At 44.2% G+C, this 23,551-nt stretch overlaps 2 protein-coding genes across 4 annotated transcripts in view; both read left to right on the top strand.

Annotated features, from left to right (window-relative positions):
* RIPOR2 (RHO family interacting cell polarization regulator 2) overlaps positions 1-7,691 on the top strand; it is a 114,377-nt gene extending 106,686 nt beyond the window's left edge. The window contains exon 23 of one of the 3 annotated variants that reach the window (XM_075921135.2): positions 5,529-7,691. In XM_075921135.2, the coding sequence (XP_075777250.2) occupies positions 5,529-5,629 (101 nt within the window). In that variant the 3' untranslated portion in view covers positions 5,630-7,691. The remainder of the gene's footprint in view (positions 1-5,528) is intronic. The other 2 variants (XM_006134000.5, XM_075921133.2) reach the window with 2 other exon arrangements.
* A 192-nt stretch (positions 7,692-7,883) lies between these two features.
* Positions 7,884-15,508, top strand: ARMH2 (armadillo like helical domain containing 2). Its single transcript, XM_006134024.5, has 2 exons — positions 7,884-9,150; positions 14,989-15,508. The coding sequence occupies exons 1-2, from the start codon at positions 8,940-8,942 to the stop codon at positions 15,432-15,434; spliced, it is 657 nt and encodes a 218-aa protein (XP_006134086.3). The 5' UTR covers positions 7,884-8,939; the 3' UTR covers positions 15,435-15,508.
* The last annotated feature ends 8,043 nt before the right edge of the window (positions 15,509-23,551 follow it).

Consider the following 23,551-nt stretch of genomic DNA (forward strand, 5'->3'; position numbering starts at 1 on the left):
AAGCTGGGAGCCACAGCCAGCCCTCGAACCTTAGGTACCCCACCCCTACTTAATGCATCCAAAAAGCCGACACAGAATTATAGAACACTAGAACTTGAGAGATCATCAAGTCCAGTCCCCTGCCCTCACGGCAGGACCAAACACCAACTAGATGTCTGTCAATCCTGCTCTTAAATATCTCCAGTGATGCAAATTCCACATCCTCCCTATGCAATTTTTTCCAGTGTTTAACCACCCTCACAGGAAGTTTTTCCTAATGTCCAGCCTAAACCTCCCTTGCTGTAGGTTTAAACTCATTGCTTCTTGTCCTGTTCTCAAATAATTTCCCCCCCCCCCTCCCTGTGACACCCTTTTAGATACCTGAAAACCAATATCATGTCCCCTCTCAGTCTTCTCTTTTCCAAACTAAACAAGTCTAATTCCTTCCGCCTTCTGTCATACTTCATGTTTTCTAAACCTTTAATCATTTTTGTTGTTCTTCTCTGGACTTCCTCCAATTTCTCCATATCTTTCTTGAAATGCGATGCCCAGAACTGGACACAGTACTCCAATCGAGGCCTAATCAGTGCAGAGTAGGGCAGAAAAATGACTTCTCAGGTCTTGCTCACAACAGTCCTGTTAATGTATCCCAGAATCATGTTTGCTTTTTTTGCAACAGTGTCACGTTGTCATATTTAGCTTGTGGTCCACTATGATCCCTAGATCCCTTTCTGCAGTACTCCTTCCTAGATAGTCACTTCCTGTTCTGTATATGTGAAACTGATTGTTCCTTCTTAAGTGGACTACTTTTCATTTGTCCTTATTAAACATTTTAAGACACTAAATCAAAATACAAGTAGACCTGTAGATTCTCACAGATTTTAAAAAAAACCAAAACACACCCCACAAGCCAAAAGAAATTGGCCCCAAAGAGGGGGGGGGGACTATAAAAAAGGAGGAAGAAAACAAGCTATACATGGTTGAGAAAGAAATGAGCTGTAGCCCATGAAAGCTTATGTCCTAAGAAGCTTGTTAGTCTTTAAGGGTACGTCTAAACTACATGCCTCCGTCGACGGAGGCATGTAGATTAGCCAGATCGGCAGAGGGAAATGAAGCCGTGATTAAAATAATCGCGGCTTCATTTAAATTTAAATGGCTGCCCCGCTCTGCCGATCAGCTGTTTGTCGGCAGATCAGGGCAGTCTGGACACGACGTGCCGACAAAGAAGCCTTTCTTGATCGGCACATGTATGCCTCGTGAAACCAGGTTTACCTGTGCCGATCAAGAAAGGCTTCTTTGTCGGCGCGTCTCGTCCAGACTGCCCCGATCTGCTGACAAACAGCTGATCGGCAGAGCGGGGCAGCCATTTAAATTTAAATGAAGCCGCGATTATTTTAATCACGGCTTCATTTCCTTCTGCTGATCTGGCTAATCTACATGCCTCCATCGACGGAGGCATGTAGTTTAGACGTACCTTATGGTGCCACAGAACTCCTCATTGTTCATCTCAATAAAAGTACTGTGCAAGCAACTTGAACCACAAATCCTCTTCGGTGGTCCACCCCCTACTAGCTTTCTCTTTACATAGCCACATAGCAAGGGTCAACTCGAGTAGCAGTTTGTGTGTCCCTCTGCATTATAGTGATTGTCACTACGGGATCTCTTCTCTTACAGTAGTGCAATCCGTTCTCACTAACCAAATAGGGTATGTCTACACAGCAAAGTTATTTCAAAATAACTTTACTAGTGTCTACACTGCCAAACAGCTATTTCAAAATTAATTTGAAATAGCAGAGCACTTATTTTGAATTTGGTAAACCTCATTCCACAAGGAATAATGCCAAATTTGATATGTGTAGACACTCATATCAAATAGGGGGCCTTCAGCTTTCCCAGGGTGCCCTGGTGGCCACTCCAGCCTCAACCAAGAACACTCCTCTCCCTCCCCCCTTCCCTCCCCGGAGCCCTTAAAGGGGTTGACTCTGGCTCCTGTGCCAAGCCTGCCAGACCAGAGCCAGCAGTCACTGCCCCTGACCCAGTGGCCCCAAATCATGAGCCAGCAAACCACTGGCAGACAGCCCTCCACCACAGACCTCAGGGCTGGCACAGACCTCAGGCAGCAGCCCCACACAGTAAGTCTTGACCTGGTGCCCTGCCGGAACTGGTTCCAGCCAGCCTTAAATGCGATTCAGCGTCCACTCAGTGTAGACGCGCTATTTCAAAATAGCAAAACGCTATTTTGAAATGCATTTTGTGTGTAGATGCGTTATTTTGCAATAGCTTATTTCGAATTAACTATTTCGAAATAACGCTGTAGTGTAGACATACCCATAGCTATTTTCATTATGACTGGTGTATTAGTATTTATTTCAAGAGAAACACATTAAGGATCTGATCCAGCAGTCTGTATGCACCTGAAACTGATGTTCACAGAAGAGATTGATATGCAAACAATGCAGTATCAGGCACAGAGGGGAACAACCACAGTCTCCACCTTTGTGGACAGGAAGGCCTCTTGGTTATTAAATCTACCAGACCAGATTAATTTGGTATTGAAGATGTACTTAGACTTCCAGAAAGCCGTTGACAAGATCCCTCAACAAAGATACATAAGCAAAGTAAGCTGTCTTGGGATAAGAGAGAAAGTCCTCTCATGGATCAATAACTAGTTAAAAGATAGGAAGCAAAGGATAGGATTAAATGAACAGTTTTCAGAACAGAGAGAGGGAAACTAGTAGCATCTCACAGTACTGGGTACCAGTACTGTTCAACATACTCATCATAAATTATCTGGGAAAACAAAACTACTCAAGATAGTTAAGTCCAAAGCCGAGGGTAAAGAGTTACAAAGGGACCTCACAAAACTGAACAACATAATTGCCAATTCAATGCTGAAAATGCAAAATAGTGCACATTGGAAAACAATTCCAACTATACATATAAAAATAATGAGGTCTAAATTAGCTGTTACCACTCAAGAAAGAGATCTTAGAGTCATTGTAGATATAGTTCTCTGAAAACATCCACACAATGTTCAGTAGCAGTCAAAAAAGCAACAATTAAGAAAGGGATAGATAATAAGAAAGAAAATATCATATTGCCTCTATAAATCTATGGTACACCCACATCTTCAGTATTGCATGCAGACATTGGTGCTCCATCTTAGAAAAGATACAGAAAAGGACAAGAAAATTGATTAGGAGTAGAAGGAGAGATTAATAAGACTGGGATTTTCAGCTTGGAAATGAGATGACTAAGGGGGAGTATGATAGAGGTCTATAAAACCATAACTGGTATGGATAAGAGTACAGGCAGTCCCCGACTTACGTCGGATCCGCAGTTACAAACGGGGACCTCTCCCTGGTCTCCAGCAGACCAGGGAGAGGAAGCAAAGCGGCGGAACATGCGGGCAGCGGACAGCCCAGACACGTCTGGGCTGCCCGCGTGCTCCGCGGCTTTGCTCTGCTTTACTCCCCGTCCCCCTGGTCTGCAGACCAGGGGGACGCGTCTGGGCTGTCCCGCTGCCCGCGTGTTCCGCCGCTTTGCTCCCCGTCCCCCTGGTCTACAGACCAGGGGGACGGGCAGCAAAGCAGAGCAAAGCCGCAGAGCACGCGGGCAGCAGGACAGCCACGGCGCATCTGGGCTGTCCCGCTGCCCCCGTGCTCCGCGGCTTTGCTCTGGACGCCTGTGGTACAGCAGCTGGGGTGCTGCTGGTTGGTCCCGTAGCGGCGCTCTGGGCGCTACTGGACCAACCCAGCAGCACCCCAGCTGCTCTGCCCCAGGCGTCCCCAAGTCAGCCGCTGCTGAAACTGACCAGTGGCTGACTACAGGAAGCTCCTGCCCCGGGCTTCCTGGAATCAGCCGCTGATCAGTTTCAGCAACAGCTGACTTGGGGATGCCTGGGGTTCTTAAGTTGAATCTGTATGTAAGTCAGAACTGGCGTCCAGATTCGGCCGCTGTTGAAACTGATCAGTTTCAGCAGCGGCTGAATCTGGACGCCAGTTCTGACTTACATACAGATTCAACTTAAGAACAAACCTACAGTCCCTATCTTGTACGTAACCCGGGGACTGCCTGTAAATAAGGAAGTGTTCTTTATTCCTTCTCATAACACACGAACTAGTGGTCACCAAATGAAAATAATAGGCAGCAGCACTAAACAAACAAAGGGAAGTATTTCTTCACACAACACACAGTCAACCTGTGAATTTTCTTCCAGGGCATGTTTTGAAGCCCAAGACTATAACTGGGTTAAAAAAAAAAAACCCTAGATAAGTTCCTGGAGGTTAGGTCCAATCAATGGCTATTACCCAGGATAGGCAGGGATGGTGTCCCTAGCCTCTGAGAGAAGCTGGGAACGGGTGACAAAGGGTGGATCACATGAGGATTAGCTGTTAAGTTCATTTCTTCTGGGGCACCTGTCATTGGCCACTGTCGATGGACAGGATACAGGGCTAGATGGACTTTTGGTCTGACCCAGTATGACCATTCTTATTGGTTCACTAAGAATTCATTCTGTTATTGGATGTGGCATTGCTTGAGGCACAAAAACCAACCTTAATCCAGGGTTGTTTGTGTAAGAGATCACATTGCCTCTCTGACCTGCCTTGAAGCCCATGGAAACCTCATTCATTTTCCTGAAAGCACGTACAAGATATTAGATTGAACATCATGTGGTAAAGTTCAAACAGAAAACAGTACATGAAAAAGGAAAACTGATAAGGCATAGCAAAGTGCTACTTACTTTTTTCTGTTTGTCACATAGGTAAACTTAGCTTGGAAGGCCACACATCATTTAGCAGTACACCTGTGCAAACATCGCCATATGATCACAAGCCTCACCTTCTTTGAGCTAAACAAATCCTCTCCACTTAGCTCAAACATTTTGTAATGCAACTTAGATTGTCTGTAAGTCCATACTCCCTACTACGATCCCATGCTCTCTAAAGGCCAAAGAGTATGTGATGTTTACTCATATCCTTCTTTTGCCTATTTGTTTTGATGATGTGTGTGTCCAGCCTAAGATCTGGATGCTCTCTACACAATTTCATATAAAGCTGAATCCTTACTATGCCATCAGTGAACTTAGCAGAGTGTCTTGGACAAATAAAATTTAAAAAATAATTCATTTAAATTACATCTTAGACACCATCTTATTATGTATTTATCCCTCTCCTCTGGAAATGTGGCGGGAAAATGATAGTAAAAAATTTTGTTTACCATGCAAAATTATTTGCTAGAAACTAGCTTTTTTTTAAAAAAGATATGGTGTAAACAGTAGGAAACAGTGTTCCAATATATTTATGCATGTCCACAGTATATGGACAATTACCACAGAGATAGAGAGTAAACGTTTTTTAAGGAATAATTTGAACACTTACAGAGTACTCAATTTTTGTGGCTAGTTTCTTAATTTGCAGTTAACATGTGAAAATTCCTATAGCATCATCAGCAAAGCAATTCTTTACACAGGAAAGAATGCAAGGTGTGGAATTTTATGTACACAAATGACATAACATTTTACTTGTGCTTTATTGTTTTATACTCAGGTGAGGAAGGGCGACTAGCATATGAACAACTGGATAAGTTCCCTCGGGAATTTGTTAAAGTTGGAGGCCGTCGGGGGACAGAAGTTGCCACTGCTTTTTAGACACAAGATACTCTACGTAACTGTTAATCATTACAACTGTGTTCACATTAACTGGGATGGTGCTGTAATTTAACTGCTTTAAAAACAAAAAAACAAAAAATTGAAGAATGGTAAAGCGTGACCTGAAAGTTAGCAACTAATAGACTTTTTAAGGGGGAAAAAAACAAGAGTGTAAACTCAGTTGAGTTCCTATTGGCTTTTCTTCTTAACTTATGATGGAACAGTTATTTTTATTGAAGATAGTGCTTTGATGGCTGGCTTCAGAGTAAGTGATGTAATTGCAGTAAATCAGTCACTCAGTAAATTTATATTTTAGAATTCAGCATCTTAATATTTTTACACAATTTTGCACTTCTTTTAGTGAGGTTGTTCTGTACGCTTGAGCGGTGATGCTGCATTTAAAAAAGGAAAGTAGGAAGCAAACCAATTAGGATTACAAAACAACTTACTCTCCATGCGGCGCTCAGAGTTGGATGCCTTGCAGGATTCCTAGCAGCATGGACTGAGACTCAACTACCCAGATTTATTTTAATGATGAAATATAGATTACCAAGTTTTGCCTGTAGAAACAATCCCAGGAGCTGTTATTTCATTGACTCATTTTAAATGCCTCTGCTGGTCTTCTATTTTCTCCCTCTCACCTCCAGTAATGAACTATGATTAATCCCGGGATTTTCTTGTGCTATCAAGCAATTGCGTAGGTTTTATAGAAATAAATGGAAGGTTAAATATGCTCATTGTTCAAAAAGAAAAAGTGACTATAATGCAATTAATTGCATGAACCCCTGAAGCCATTTTTGTTTCCTAGGTTACAGGAAGGAGTGGGATCCATGCACTCTGGTTAGTGTATAACAGCTTGCTAGAGAGTAATTTCAGTATAAAGAATTCAAGCAAACTAAAGAGGACCTTGGAGTTGTTAAAGACAGAGTGCAAATAAAAAATTTCCTCCCACCCAACTCCCAAGTATAAAAGACTTAAGTGCTTCAAGCTATTGATTATAGCCCTTAAATTAACAGATGAGGTGAGTGTAATTTAACAGAAGGGCATTCTTGTCCTGCAGTACCTCTGACATGAAATACTACTTCAATGTTAATTAAAACATCCAGCTTCTGATGAACTATTCAGAAAAGGATCACAAATAAATAGTTCACTTCAAAAAGAAGCCTCGTGCGCCAAATACATTGGCAGACAGTTTATCTGACTGTGAATGTTACCAACAATGTACATATAGCTGTATATTTATAAATATTATGTATATTCTTCCTTTAATTAAAAAGGTACATTTGTACAGTCTAAAAGATGTACTTGTTTACTGAAGGAAATAGGCTCTTTTTTACAGAAGGCTAAATAGCTATGTCATGGTTTTTATATTTCATCTACTGCATGAGCGGATTCACCCATCACATTCTTTTGTTCTGACATCTGCTTATTTTTTGCCTTCCAGTTTTGTGGCATGTTTACTCATATTCCTGATCACATTTAAGTTATAATAAAGAATATTTGTAATCACTTAAACACATTGGTCCAAACTATAAAATGTGTGTGCTCAACCTTCTCCGCTGTGGGGACTAAAAAATCTTAACGCACATCTTTCAGGCTTTTGTCTACAGAGGAAATTGCATTCCAGCACCAGCTATCAGTGGCTACTAATCACTGTAGCTGTCGCAGGGCAAAGCCCATCCATTGTGGAGAAGAAAAGGCTCAGTTCTCAATGGTGGAACTCTCTTCAGGCTGGCACTGGGGCAAATCCCTCAAATATATAGTAAGGTCTTTGTTTACTACTTATGGCAGCCCCCTTTGTGCAGTAGGACAGTTCCCAGGAAATAATCTGCAAGTAGAGATTCACCATTGTTCTGATGTTCTAAGTACAAAGGTACTTCACAAGAACATCTGGGAAAGGGGTTAATACTGGGCATCCCTACTATAAGTCACCCCGGTATACAACCGTTCCGCACTAAAGTCATTGACGCTTGTAGGAATTGATGTGTTATAAGTCCTCCCCATTCTCTGCTCTTAAGTTGCACCAAAAAAACCCCAATCAATTTGCGCAAATTGGAAATCAGCCACGGGAAAAAAATTCCCCCCTTTAAGTTGTTTTGCTGTAAGTACAAGTGTTTTGGAATGTATCTTGGGTTTATAGCAAGGGTGGCCTGTAGTTCTGTTTTGACAGGTCTGTCTCCAATACAAAATTAAGACAACTTTGAAAGGTCTAGTCAAATAACTATGCTATCCACTACTTTCCAGTTAGCATAGCCAAGGATAAGTCCTGTTCAGCATCATGTCAGCTAATCATGGTTAAGCCTGTTTGGTGCAATATACTCTGATTTTCATTACATTCAAGAGACCTGTAGAAAACACCAGCAGTACAGGAATAAGCTCTTGGAAACATGTGACTAGGCCCCAGATGCTGTTAATTTATACTCTTACACAACATGGTGGCAGATATGCTGTACTGCAGTTTTTCATGGAATTAAAAACAGCAATGATAGCTTGGGTTTTTTTCCCCCCCTTTTGCTCTTTCATGGGCGACTAGTTTTGTAGCTCTAACTTTCTGTAGTCCAGGAGAAGTTGTAAACAGATAGTTTTAGATCAATAAAACTAACACACATACAAAAAAGGCAGGAAAAATGAAGGGAAGAAAAATCAGGCTGTACTGGTGGAGAGGCATGATTAGCTGAAGTCAAAGAAAGGTGGAGCTGACGTCTTATGTTTATCGCCAGTACCCACGACCTGCACAATACATCACTAGCCAGGTTTATTTAAGGTGTAGAGATTTTTCCACAACACTAGATCTGGGGAGGAGAAGGAAGAACAATCATTATGTAATGAGTATTACCTGAATTTCTGCAAAGCAAAATGAGAAATTATTTTAAATTATGTTTTAAATAAAAAAACCCATTATTTTGAAAATATAATAGGCTCAGGTCTGGCTTCTGTTGTCCCATCCCTCACTGCTCTAAATCAGGCTTACAGCACATGGTTGTAGCATGCTGAACACATTGTTTTAAGCCAACAGGACACATTTACATTCCGCCTTCTGAAGAAGATAATGTGTTACAATTAAATGGAGGCATAGAACATTGGTTTGCTAAAATAAATCCTATGATGTCATCAGACTCTGTTACAACAAAGAGCGGCTTCCATTTTTCATTCTGTTTATTCTAAAATGTTGCTTAGTTACTAAGCTGAATGGTTTTCCTGAAAATTACAATTAATACTCTGGCTTTCCAGGCGATTGCTATTTAGTTTCAGAACACACATTTTATACACATTGAAAAAAAAGTCATTAAGGACAACTTCTTGCAGAGTCATGGAAAGTATATTTAAGAGCCTTCAAGGCTGTTATGAAACGTTCATCAACACTTTTTTCTCTTCTGAAAAGGAAGAGCATTACACTCCAACTGACGACATTTTTCATAAGCAAAAAATTGTTAGATATGGAACTGATGTGAGGAACATACAACTACCCCTGGAACAGAGAGCTCAAGCTGCAAAAAATATTGGACTGCTAGTATACACAGGTAACAAGACAAACTGGCTTGCTGAAATAGTTCTTGTGTCTTCTTGTTTGCTCTTTCAATATAATTTAAACCAACAGTTTCATATCTGTGCTAAAGTAAGGCCATTTTCCTGCATCACAACCCCTAAAAAGCAGTTTATGTGATTTAAAATGTATAGTTCTCAGACTTGCTTCTATAAAGTGAGGAACAGAATTAGTTTAAAAAGAAATTAAGGCCCTAATTTATGGATGAGTAGGGTTTTCATGTAATCCTTAACTTGCATTTTTAAAAGTTTCATGTCCAGCCCTTACCAAGAAGAAAAGCTTGCCAATGTGAACACAATAACCTCCAAGAGCAGAAGACAAAACAATAATCATTACCTGTTAACATCTCACCTACCTCTTCAACAATACAAAAGGAAAGGGGAGGAGATGCATGTGTGGAAAGAACAGAACAGGTACTCACCAGCTGGAAAAGTCAGCAGCTGTTAGTTACAAAATGGCCCCTGTAGAAAAGCAGTTGGTTGGCTCCTCCAAAATTTAAAGGACCGACCACACCCAAAAAGTATTCTAAGGAAAAAGTTCTTGTAAGAAGGGATAATCGGTAGGGAAGAGGCACTCATCATGGAAAGTGTGTTGGAAGGGAGCTGCATTGGTGTCAGCTTATTATTACTGTATCCTAAGTTTTTCTTGTCCTTTTAACTGGATATGGTGGTCTTTATTCTCTTCAGCTGTTGGGAGCTATGTTACAGATAATGATTTATAAACACCATATTGCCAATCACAAATATTCAAAAATTATGAGACAGACCCTTGCCCCACCCCAACAAGCAAGAGATGTTTGGGGCTCCTTTGATGTTCCTCAATTAAATCCTGATTCAAGAAACTTAAAGTCTCCTTAACTGGATATAAAACTCAGTTTCTGACCTTCCTCCACTCATCACTTCCCAGCTCCTTACACCTGCCCCCTGGGGGGGGGGGATGTAGAAAGACATTAGATAGATGTACTACACCAGTAGTTCTCAACCTTTAAAAACTAATGTATCCTTTTCAGGAGTCTGATTTGTCTTTCATACCCCCAAGTTTCACCTCATTTAAAAACTATTTACTTATACGGACATAAAAAAACAGGTGTGTCATAGCACACTATTACTGAAAAATTGATTATGTTCTGATTTTTATCATATGTGTTAAAAATAAATCAACTTGAATATAAAATTATTCTTATGACATGCTTATGACATGTCAGGCTATGGCTAGAGTGCAAGCTTCTTTCGGAAGAAGTTTTTCCGGAAGAGATCGTCCAGAAAACCTTTTCTTGAAAGCGAGTGTCTATACAGCAAAAGTGCAATGAAAAAGCAATGAGCTTTTTCGATATTTCAGTTGTAATTACTGTGGATAGAATGGCCACCAGGGCACCTGTGCTTTTTCCTAGAGGCCTCTTATTTAGAAAAAACACCCTCTTCCACGTCCACACGTGTCTTTTTCCAAAAAAGCTTTTTCGGACAAAGGCTTCTTCCTCGTAGAAAGCGGTTTACCACTGTCAGAAAAACCCCTCCATTCGTTCAACTTTCTGTCGAAAGAACGCAATAGCAGTATGGACGTAAGTGTAGTTTTTCCAGAAAAACGGCCATTTAGACAGGACTAACCTCCTGTGTAGACAGACCCTCAGTGTATATAAAGCCATATAAACAAATTACTGTATGATTGGCACAGATTATACTGGTGCTTTTTATGTAGCCTGTGGTAAAACTATGCAAACATCTACAGGAGTTGATGTACTGTCTGGAAGACCTATGCATTCCCCCATGGGTAAGCATACCCCTGGTTAAGAACCACTGCATTACATTTTAAATCTGTATCAACAGTAAGAATAAGTAGTAATACACTGAACTTGTTTAACCGAAAAAAAAAGGGTTTTCTGAGCCTGCCATACAGCAAGCCTACTATAATTGTCAGAAATATTCATAATCAGTTGGCATCACAACGTTAGAAAAATGTGAGCTGTTAATTTAAGTCATAGTACCATTGTGGGTAGAGGAGCCCCTTCTCCGGCTATATGTCAGCAAAAGTACAGCAAAAAGTGACTGGTTTGTTATGATCTAAGTACACCCTGCTGGCAGATATTCTATTTCTTTGGAGACTGTAAAGTCAGCCAAAAACTCAAAAAATAAGTGGTTCCATAGATGCAAAAGTCAGGTTTTTGGCCATCTAGAATTTTGCATAGGAAAGGTGCTCAGGGAAGGCGAGACTTAATGAACATGATTTCTCAATCACTCAATGTTTTCCATGGAAAATGTATGTGTAACTCATCACGTGTTCTGCAATCTGGTCAATAACTCAGCAAGTTCAGAAGCCAGACATCAGTAGCTTTATGCAACAGGGTCCAAGAACCAACATAAATCACCCCTACTTGTAACACCTCCATTTAAAAATGTTCACTTCAATGAGTATTTTTGCCACTGAAAATGGCATACAAGCCCAAAACTAATGCACAGGAGTGGCCTGAGGCCGGCTGCGGCAGCTGGCGCCCCAGGCAGAAGGCGCAATTGGCGCCCCCGCCTACACGGCCATCAATGGCCATAACGTAATCACGAGGCACCCCAGCACCCTGCGACGTCATCATCGGGCGCCCGGGCCAGCAGCCTTAGGCAACTTCCTAGCCTCACAGGCCACCCCTGCTAATGCACAGATGCTTTTACGTTTCTCTTCAGCATCTGAGGAAGTGAGTTGTAACTCATGAAAGCTTATGCCCTAATGCCCCAATAAATTTTTTAGGTTTTAAAGTGCTAACAGACTCCTTGTTGTATTTGCAAGGAAGATGACCAATGGTTCTTGTTCTACAGTTATTTCAATCTGCTGACACTGATAGTTTTCTTGCAATAAATGGCAAATCCTGACATACACACCCTGCACATCCCAGTTAACCAGACGGCACTGGAGAGACCGGATGTGTTTATAGGGGAATATGGTCTCTGAAGCTGACTGATGGGAATGACTGGTAGTGTTACTGAGCCTGCTTTCACTCTTCCCTCAACCTGCACATGTAGCTGTGTTTGGTTGTGCACAACTGGTGTGAGATGCCCAAATTCTGTCCCACTGCTGCCACTATGGCATATCACATTCGTTTTCCAGGGAATTCTTCATTGTCAGTGGGGAAATTGTGGCAAAGGGGGCAGGGGGAGAGAGACAAGGCGGTGATTGATTTACCTTTATGTAAACTAAACTACAGTGTGTTTAATATCACAGTGATGCCACGAAAGTGCCTTCTCTGCATTTATGCCTTGGAAAAAGACCTCAAACTATTTTAGAACAAGAAATTCCTTTTTTTTTCAATTGCAATGTGCTATTGTTCAGATAAAAAGGAACAATAATGTGCAATAAATGTGCCCTCTAGTAGGAAATACAAATGACTGTCATAATCAGATTAAATTTAAAAAGCTCAGGCTCAGCAAATTTTCAAACTGCTTGCCTCCAACTTCAAATACAATTCTGGAAAATACACGCATGCACACAAATACCCCTTAGGAACAGTAAATAACATAAGCTTCAGAGGGGTAGCAGAGTTAGTCTGTAACAGAAAAAACTTAAACAACACAGAGGCACTCAACAAAATCAGCCACTTTTCCGGAATAAGCTGCGAGCTGTCTACACTGGCCCTTGAATTTCTGGAAAAGCAAAGACGCTCTACTGTACAAAATCAGCCGCTATTCCGGAAAAAGTATTCTGCTCCCACTCGGGCATAAGTCCTTATTCCGGAACACTGTTCCGGAAAAGGGCCAGTGTAGACAGCCCAGTAGTCTTGTCCGGAAAAAAGCCCCGATCGCGAAAATGGGCTGTTTTCCGGAAAAGCACGTCTACATTGGCCACAGACGCTTTTCTGGAAAAGCAGCCTGCCAATGTAGACGCTCCTTTTCCGGAAAAACTGAAAACGGAATAGTATTCCATTTTAAGCAGTTCCGGAAATTCATGCCAGTGTAGACACAGCCATAGTCTTTAAGGTGCTACTAGTCTAACAAAACATGTAGATTGTATCATGAGCTTTCGGGGGCACAACCCACTTCTTCAGGTGACTGGACTATTAGAAGTCCAGATTCAAGAATATATGGGGGAAGGGGAGAGAAAAAAGAGGGGGAAAGGAGAAAAAAATAGAAAAAGAGAGACCGAGTAGATGGTTAACTTAAAAAACAACAAATAGACTAGTAGCATCTTACTGACTATCAACTCACTGTCTCTCTATTTTTTCTCCTTCGCCCCCCCCCCCCCGATTTATTCTTGGATCTGGACTTCTAATAGTCCAGTCATCTGATGAAGTGGGTTGCGCCCACGATATCATCTACATGTTTTGTTAGTCTTTAAGGTGCTACTAGTCTATTTGTTGTTTGTTAAGTAAATAACACAGTTGTACATGTGCAATCTGGAAAGTAAACATTACATTAGAGCAACATGCTTGAGGGTAGACAACTCATTGCCAAATACCAAGTGATTTCAGTAGCTCTTCTAACAAGTATGAACAAAAGCCCTTTATTTTCAGTTTTTATCAATTTGTGTTTTGCTCAAGTTTTAACTCACTCAAGTGCATGAAAGTACATACTATGTTAAAAAAAATCTAACACGTAGATGTTACTAATAAATTAAATGAAAATGTGAGGCTGTCTGCTAAAGGCAATATAATGGAATGTATGAATATACTGATGCATACGTGTACAGGTGTACATACTGTTAATAAAGTTCATGAAATAAAACAGTGTTAAGCTGCTTTTACTTTCAATACCCTTACTTTTCTTTAATTGTTGCTGTTTTCCTGTCTGTTCATCCCCCAATATTAACCTCAATAGTTACACAGAAAACTGTAATATTAATTTTTTGCATCAATTTTCACCTGCCCTTTCATTTTTTGTAACAAAAAACAATACATTCCTGGGCATTAAAACAAAAACCAAATGCCTTCAGCTATTATGCTGTGTGTGCAGAATGGGTTTTTAAATTTCAGCTTTCACTGTTACTTGCCAGTAAATAAGCCCCTTCTTCCCTGTACTATATTTAGGTACCTGTATTTCCTACTATACAAGAAATCAGGTTCCAATTGTTTCTGTGCTGGTTCCCTGAACAGACAAATCCTGTTGAAATGCTTGAGATTTCAGAGGAAGCTAACTTTCAATGTGACAAATTTGTAGGGCTTGGTGCACGAAAGAGCCCAGGCTCCTTAGAACACATCCAGTTCAAGCAGATGTAATGTGTGTGTAGCTACACACACACGTTAAGGAACTATCACTGATTATATATAACTAATTTTTATACAGGACAATTTAATATTATGTATTACATTTGAGAAGTAACTAAGGATTCTGGGGATAATATATTGTAACAAATCCAGCTTTGTACTTCTATAGCATATTTTGAGTGCTTTGTAGACATTTTTAATCATAATATCTCTGTGGGCATATGAAAACATTGTCCCCATTTTTCTGACACTGAAATTGATGCATAGAGAAGTTAAGGCCCAGATCCTCAAATTAATTTAAGTGTCTAACTTCCATTGAAATTAGTAAGAAGTAGGTGCCTAAATATTTTTGTGGGCCTGGGCCCAAGTGACGTGACCAAGGTCAGAAATCAAGTGTGTGGCAGGTAGAGGAAGAGGAGAACTTGTATGTCGCATGTCCCAGTTCTACAATGTAGCCTCATGACTATCTGCTTTAGTTTCTTTACTAGCACACACAATGGATTGTGTGTTTTCTCACTTTTCACACAATGGAACTGACTTAAAAGGTTCTGTGGTAGTTTTAGCTCAGAATTTCCAATGTACACGCAAATTATTAACTGGCCTATCATCTTCTAAAGGTATCGTCTTCAATTTCAGGTGGGACAAATGCTGGAATGCATGCATCAGAATACATTCAGGATCTCATTGCTATCTTGCAGATGCCAAATACTTCAGCAAAAGTGAGGATCTTGGTGCTCCAAGGACTGTGTGGTATTTGCTATATAAATTACAGTAACCAAAACAAAGTAAAAGAACTGAATATTGCTCATGTTCTTATTGCATTTCTCACTGAAGAGGAAGATTCATCCCCAGCTAACAACAGTTTTACCGTGGATAAATTCTGGGTTTGTTACCTTCTGACTGTCATTTGTTGCAACAATATTCCTTACATTAAACTACTCTATGAATTGGGAGGTCAAAGGCTGGAAACAAAGCTGAAATTCCTGTCTAGCATAGAATGGTCTGGCTGGCCAGATAATTATGCAGAAGTACTCTTTGCCCTTTTGGGGTTTCACCACGTTCAACGTAGTTTTGATAGTTAAAATGTAATAATCCTCTCAAGAATTGTTATAATCTGTAAATTATTTACGTGACATAATAAAGAAAATTAAGACAAATTAAATAATGTTAATTTTCCTCTTCCCCATCCCCCCAAGAACTAATTTGCTATTAAAACATTAACACAACCTATATCAGCTCCTATACTAATCCATTATTCACCCTCTCACCCCAGAAAGTCAGGAGTACATCATAGAACAGATAATCTCTACTCAGGTTCATTTTCCCCAGACAAGACATTACCCTTTAATCTCTTATCCCTTCTGGACACACCGGAACAGTAAATTCAAAGGATTCCAGGCTAATGATATCTTGAATACTAGACTGGAGCAGAGGTTAGTGTGACCTTGGTGGCCACAGCCTCAGTGGGATGTGATATGTCTGCAGGCTATTCCAGTCAGTATACTGATTCAGCAGACCTGCTTTTCTAAAGTCCTGCTCCTATTGACATTGTGATACGTGGGCAGTATTAGACCTGTGGGCTATGTCTAGACTACATGCCTCTTTCAAAAAAAAGCATCTAGATTGCATTAAGTGGATCGAAAAAGCGCATCCAGAGTGCTTGGATGCTCTGTCGAAAAGAGGGCACCCGGAACAACTTGTGCCAGGGTATAGGGGCAGCTGGGCCCAACCCCCCCCCCCCACACGGCACAGGGAAACCCCGCACGTGCCTGCCCTGGGGCCAATCCCCCCCTCCCACAGCGGGGCCAAACCCCCAAGGGAGCCTGCCCTGGAGGCAACTCCACTCCCTCCTGCAGAATGGCCAACCCCAGTGGGTGCCTACCCTGGGGTCAACCCCCCCCTTCCATGGCACAGCACGGCCCAGCCAACTCCCTCCCCTCCCGCAGCGCGGCCAAACCCCGGGGCTGACCCCCGCTCCTGCGGCCCAGGGAAACCCCTGCACTCAACTCACGCCTCTGATGCCAGTGGCGCAGAGAAGCCTCCGCACTCCTCCTCCAGGGCCAACGCCCCCTCCTCCAACACGCAACAGAGCTGTGGGAGGGGAGCAGCCCACGTACTTCTGGAACCCCCAGAAGTGACGCAGGCTTCAGACAGGACTTCCGTCCACCCCGCGGGAAGCCGGCACTACAATAAAGGTGGGTAGTGGGGCTTCTTGGGGGTGGGGGTAAAATGTGGGGTGGGGTTGCCCGAACACCTCGCGATCGACTGGTCGAGGCCTCGCGATCGATGAGTTGGTGACCACGTCTCTAAGGCATCTTGCAGTCAACATGGGGGCATTGATCCGGCACCAACCCTCCCCCACCTAACTAATCTGGCCAGCAGTTAGGTGGAACAGCTATTGGTAAAAACAAGACGGTGTGTGTGTGTGCTGTATTATATGTATATAAGTGTTGACTGCTATATGTGTGTATTACCAAGAAATGTGGCATTTTGCCTTTTCCCCAAAAAAGATCCCATTTAAGTACAATACAACCATCCCTGCCCCAGAGCCAGCCCCCCCAATCTCCCGCATCCCAATACATTCACCTCACCCCTGCCCCAAAGCCAGCCCCCCCATGCACTCAGCCCTCCTCCCCCAGAGCAAGGCACCCCCAGTGCAGGGGGGAGCACTCCCCCAATCAAATCCTCCCCTCCAGCCAGGCATGGCGGAATGTACCTTTCTTCAAACCACTGCTCCTCCCACCCAGCTGGCAGTTTGGAGAGAGCCGGGAGCAGCACTTAGCCAGCAGCTCTCAAGAGCAGCGTGCACTCGGTCCCACACCAGCCCGGTGCCCCCTAGCATGACACCTGGGGAAATTGTCCCCCCCTCCCCCTTCGCTACGGCTTTGCTCTCAGGAGACAGTCCATGCAGGGTAGGGGGAGTGTAACAGGAAAGGGCAGAGGGAGTGGGGGTTGGAGTAGGAGTGGGGGAGGGTTCCTGGCCTCACCCTGCTCTACTGCTGAGAGCGGCCACCTGAGGGGGCTCCTGGAGTCTTAAGGGGGAGGGATGGGGGGCACCTGCCAAGGATTCGGGCACCCCCTCTAACTTCCTATTCTGTGTGTTTCTATGTGTCTATTTCTGCAGGTGGTGAGGGCCATCAACTTGGAGCTGCTGAACAGGATTATCCACCTCGGAGACCTGGACACCATTGTGGCTGGCTTTGCTGGGCTGGGAGTCCCGAACTATGAAGGCGCGCTCGACGGGACTCACATCCCGATCCACACACAGCTCCATCGAGCAGCCCAGTACATCAACAGAAAGGGCTATTTCTCCATGGTGCTGCAGGCCCTCGTCGACCACCAGGGAAAGTTTACAGACATTTGTGTTGGATGGTCGGGCTGGGTACATGATGCCTGGATCTTGAGAAATTCCTACTTGTACCACAGGCTGCAGGCTGGAATATTCTTCCTCTTTTTGGAGGAGGGTGGATGTAAACCTGGAGGAGGGAGGGAGGTTTAGGGCTGAGGGTGTCACCTGGCCCGCAAAAGTCTGCCGCCTCGGGTCCGTGGCCCTAGACGGGCTTGGGGTCACCAGGGGCCCGGGACAATAGGGGGCTAGAGAGGAGGGGGGGCTGCAGCTGGGTCTGTGATGGCAGGGGGTAAGGGAGGGCAGGGATTGAGGGGGGTCAGTGGGTGAGGGAAAGGAAGGAGGGGCAGGAGCAGGTTGAGCGGGAGGAATGACAACGGGGGCAGGACCTGGGACACCCATGGTCTCCCAGATAGTGCCACAGATTGCTGTCCGCTGCTGGAGGAACTCCTCCAGCAAGCAGTCGAGCCACTGAGCCTCTTCCTGCGTCCTCTCTGCCATGGTCTCCTCCATCCTTTCCAGGGCCTCAATGTGCCTGCGCATGAGGTTGTTGTAGATCCACCAGTGCCTGCAGCTTCCGTGGTGGTGGGACAGGTGTTGCACGTTGGTCTGCTCCAGCAGTGGAGGATCAGAGGGAGAAGTGATCACTTAGCATGCACACACTGTCCCTGCTTGTGATCAGTAAGTCCTTAGAACAAGGGACACCAGTGTTGTCACTGCAAGCCCACGTCTGGCCTGGCCACATCCCCAGCCTCACAGGGGACCCAAGGTGGCTAGGGCAATGTCTTGCCTCTTCCGCAATGGCCGTACAGCCCAGGGAAGTGTCCAACCACAGTGGGTCACCAGATGTAGGTCAGGGGCCTGGAGCAACTTCGGTCTCCCACGGCCCCCACCCACCCGCTTGCCTGTGGCAGCACTGTCTGCAGGAGCAATTGTTGTGTTGCATGTGCATACATGGCCGAGTGCTATGTGTGACACTTGCAGTGGTTTGTGTAGTGTCGTGTGTGCACCCTTGTGACCAGCCTGCATCCCGCAGTGCCTGGTGGGAGGACAGCCCTTCCTGGGGTCAGATATGTGTGGGGCCCTCCCCGAGCTGTGTGCCCTGGGACTGAACGTGCTTGCACATGCACAGAGAGGTGCAAGTTGTCCAGGAAGAGCATGACAAGTGAAGATTGGCCCACATTCCCTGTGCTCCCACCTCCCCCATTCTGTGTGTGTGGCAACCTGAGCGCACTCACCTGATGTTCCTTCACCAGGGTCAGAAGATGCCTGCGAGGCTTCCTGGGTCTGGTGGACCAGCTCCAGGGTGAGGGTGACAAGACTCCTGTTGGGGTACTCCTACTCCTCTTCCTCCTGCAGCTGCTGTTCTGGGTTGTCCTCAGCCACCTCCTGGCGGTGCTGGACAGGTGTCTCCAACCCTGAATGGAGGAGCACCCATGCAGAGACAGGTTCCTCACCTCCCAGGATTCTGTCCAGCTCCTGGTGGTAGCTGCAATAGTGAGGCACTTCCCCTGAAGTGGAGCTATGCTCTCGGGCCCTGGCATAGCCCTGCCTCAGTTCTTTTACCTTGGCCCGCACTTGGTCCAAGGTTCGGGGGTGATGGCCTTTTTTTGCCAGCTCCGTGGCCGTAAATATCCGCATTTCGCCATCAGGAATGCAGAGCCTGCAGGGATTCCTCCTCTCCCCAAAGTTCCAATAACGTCAGGCCCTGACCAGGCTGGAGCTCGCCTCTTTGGGCCCCCTGGATGGGTTGTGGGATGGCTCCCTGGAAGGTCCTTGGCAGCCTGGCAGGGACAGCCATTTGGTCAGTAGCTTCCTCTGGCTGCCTTCCTGCCACAATGGCTACCCAGGGTGCCTGTGCCTATAAGACATGGCTACAGACAAGAACAATAGAGGTTTTTCCTGCAGATGGAGTGTCCACCTGGGCTTTTCCCTGGAGATCTGTTTTTTCAGAAAAAAACCCACATCCACATGCTTTTCGACAAATCTGTCGAAAGAGGCATTCTTCCTAATAAAACTAGGTTTACCGCTATCAACAAAACCGCTGCATTCTTTCAATTTACTTTTGAAAGAACATGGTGGCAGTCCAGACGTGGGTGAAGTTTAAAAAAAAAAAAAGGCAACTTTAAAAAAAAACAAAAAACTGTAGTCTAGACATACCTGTGGTGTCCAACACACTAGCCACATGGCTAGTTGGCTTGAATAATAAAAACTCAAAAATTGATGCCTTAAAAAAAATTTTAAATCAGAACAAAATTTTTCAGAGAATAGTAATAAAAAAAAAGTTCAGCAGAGCTCAGATTTGATCCATCTGCTGGATGGAGACTTCCACCGGTTCACAGAATAGCTTAAATATGCCGCTTAGGCCAGAAATTATTTATAGGCCTATCAAGCAATTACAAAATTTAATCGCAAGTAATCGTGCAATTGATCATGTGCGCCTCCCCTTTGAAATGCCATGGCAATGTGTCTCTAGAAGAATCTCTAGCTGACCCTGGGCTCCATGCAGCTCTGCCCCTTGGAAGCACTGTAACAGTGTTTCCAAGGGGCAGCATTAGGAGCCTGGGATCAGATGGGAACTCCAGCTGATGCCCAGCTCCACTTGCACTGCCCCTTGGAAATGCCTCTGCAGTGCTTCCAACAGGCAGCGCTTCATGGAGCCCTGGGTCAGCTGGGGCTATGGGTGCATGCTGTCATCTTCCTGGCTGTGGCTCTCAACTACAGCGGCTGTTTGCCAGCCTTGTTCTGCAGTACACTTGTCTAAGTTTATATTTTCACATGGCATTGCTATGTGTACCTGAAATAGCTCTTATCTACCATGCTATGTGATTTTTGGCATACATATCAGCAGTTCTTTTGCTGGTTCAAAACTCTGTGTATACAGCTTCCTTCTCCTTCTGTCCTCCAGCAATCGGATCCACCGGTTTCTGAATCTCCCATGCTGGAGTATGTTTGTGATTCTGCATATGTATGCTCAGCTGTGCTGGTGAGCAGATCAGCACTGAAATTTGCATAGTTATGGTAATCAATATAGCTGCATATTCATTATGGTAATTTTAGCCTAGGTATGTCAAGCACATCAAAGGAGGGAGGAGATGATGATTAAGAAGAATTTGAAAAACTGCTGCACACACATGTAAAAAAAAACAAACAATAAAATAGTTGCTAATACTTGTTAAAGAGTATTCTCAGGCCCAATCTTTTGCCTGAATTGCACCAGAATTAGAGATAGTACTAACGTCTGACAGTGCTGACATTCTGCACATTCATATTTTCCTATGTACTGCATAATAATGTGGGTACTGGCTGGCCGGGAACAGCTGGAGGAAGCTCCTGCCAAGCAGGTAGAGAGAAGAGGGTCTCAGGAACAACCCCCCTTCACGTGGCCCTGCCATGTAGCGATCACCGGAGCTAGGGCCACAGGGAGGCTGCCTCAGGTCCCGGCTCCAGCTGTAGCACACCCAGCTATCTGCCATCCCACTCACCCTGTTGCTGCCTGTGGAAGTGAATTCCCTGGGAACGCCAGGGGGCAGAACTAAATAAAAGCTGGGAGTGTGGCTTGGAAACATGCAACAGCCCGAGCAGACAGGAGTTAGGCCAGAGGCTGGTGGCAGGCTCCTGGCAGTTGAGAACTGCTGTGTTAAGTGGTCTGCATCTACTACATATACAGCCCTTGCTGTACAGCCTGAAACTAAGAAAAGGGCCCCCCAAGCAGCATGCTGAGCAGGCTGGAGTTTGAGAGCCCCTAGGCTGCTTTTCATTTTCCATGTAAAAGCCAACATCTTAAAAAATTCACCACTTGTCATATTTGGCTTAAGATGGAGACTATTGGCAAATTTTCTAACCAAAGTTATATTTGAAAGTAGTCCCTCAGCAGAATTTACACACTTTATTCTGGTTAAACATTTATATTGGTAAGGGACAACCTAGGTTATATCTAGGCTTTCTACTGCGGAGGGGGGGGGGGGGAGGCGCGAAGGAGAACGAGAAGGAGAGAAAAGAGGAGGGACCCGTAAGATTGTCCAACAAAGGCTGTTCTGGGATAAGCACAGTTAACTATCCTATATACCTAGAATTTACAGGATATGCTGATTAAACTGTAGCAGCGTTCTGATTAGATGCAGAGGGAGGACAGAGCTCTCAGTCAATATTGCCTACCATCAGTACACCTCATGTACACTTGCTTTAAGTGCATGTCACTTTTGTAATGCTGTGAAAAAACCTACACAGACAAAAACAGTAGAATCTAGAAATACTATTGCCCATGCACAGGAAACCGTCTTATAGGCCACACTGAAGCCCACTGAGTTCTGGTTGCCCCCCAATGATTAGGAGGTGCAGCCTGTATTAAACCAGAACACTTTTGTCCAACAGCATCTGTTATCCAGACAGACCAAGGATGTTCGAGGGTCAGTTCTAGGGCACTGTAGGGGCAAGGGGGCTCAGGAGGCCAGCCCAATGGAAAAGGGGGCAGCACATGGTCCAGCTTAGGGATGAGGGGCCAGGAAGCTTAGTGTACAGCCCAGGGGCTCTGGAGAAGATAGGGGGCAGAACAGACCTACTCTGGTCTAGGATGAGCGATTCTGCTGAACCAGTCAGGTCCTGAAGGTATGAGACCAGGGAGGTTGAACCTGTTTTATAGTATTTAAGACCACTAATGGGATGGTCTCTATTGTGCTACGGTGCTGCAAGGTAGGGGATAACTATCTTCAGGTGTCATTAGACTCAAGTTTGTCATTAAAATGTTTGTTCTCAACACTGACAGCAGCCTATTTCCCCTTTTTAGAAAGGCCCCCACCACTCAACATGTGTCTTGGAAAACCTGGTCAGTAGTTATATTTTGTTCTTTGAACAGAAGGACTACTTTATGAATGACTCAACACTGGAGAGATGTGTGTACACAACAAGCTGTACCTGGATTCAGGGGGTACCTACAATGATAAGATACAGGAATGGATTAGAGTCTAGGATCAACAGTTGCTATTGGATAATTATTTCCCTTCATCCACTGAAGTCATTATGGGTACACGTCTAGACTACACACTTTTCGAAAAACTTTTCGAAAGATCGTCTAGACAGCCACCGTTTTTTGGGAAAAGTGATCCACTTTCTCAAAGAGAGCACTCAAGCCATCTGCATGCTCTTTCGAAAAAGCCATTTGCACTTAAAGATGCCGTTTTTCAAACGAGTGCTTTTGGGGAAAAAAGGCGTTCTTCCTAAAATGAGGTTTACCGCTGTCAAAAAAGCGCCACATTCTTTCGATTTAATTTCAAAAGAGTGGCAGCAGTCTAGACAAGTGAAGGTTTTTTAAAAAAGGCCACTTTAAAAAAAAAACCTGTAGTCTAGACAGCCTTACAGATTTCCTCCTGCCGCTCTTTAGCCTTTGCCAGAAACAGCAGAAAGGAACAATGGAGTTGTAGATGGATTAAATGACCTCCATCCTAGATGTTTCCCAAATGGCTATTTTATTGGGAGCTCACTACATGCCAGAGCAGCAACCCTAGCTGCTACAACTTGCTTCAGGAAGTAACAGCAGGAATGAACCCTGTTAGCTTGGAAGACATCAGGCTACACTCTGCTACAGGCAGAATGGAACTGCCATAACTAGATAATAGCCCAGCTATAGACTTTTCCCCCCACAATTCACCTAGAAAAGTCTGCTTTTCAAACTTGGTCACAGGGGTGCGAGGGTAAGCCACTGGCAGGCCCACACCACTTTGCTTAATGTGTCTGTAGCCATGGAGCATTGCAACTCCCATTGGCTGCTGTTCCCAACCAAGGGGAGCCTTGCAGCTCCCCAGCTTATGGACACATTAAGTAAACCAAGTGACATGGGTCTGCCAGTGACTTACC

Source organism: Pelodiscus sinensis, chromosome 2 (assembly GCF_052426305.1).
Source record: "Pelodiscus sinensis isolate ZL-2025 chromosome 2, ASM5242630v1, whole genome shotgun sequence".
NCBI classification, from domain to species: Eukaryota; Metazoa; Chordata; order Testudines; family Trionychidae; genus Pelodiscus; species Pelodiscus sinensis.

Coding starts and splice junctions, on each gene's coding strand:
- ARMH2 (XM_006134024.5), top strand. CDS start 8,940: ATGGAAAGTATATTTAAGAGCCTTCAAGGCTGTTATGAAACGTTCATC. Junction 9,151..14,988: donor TGGACTGCTAGTATACACAG/GTAACAAGACAA, acceptor CTTCAATTTCAG/GTGGGACAAATGCTGGAATG.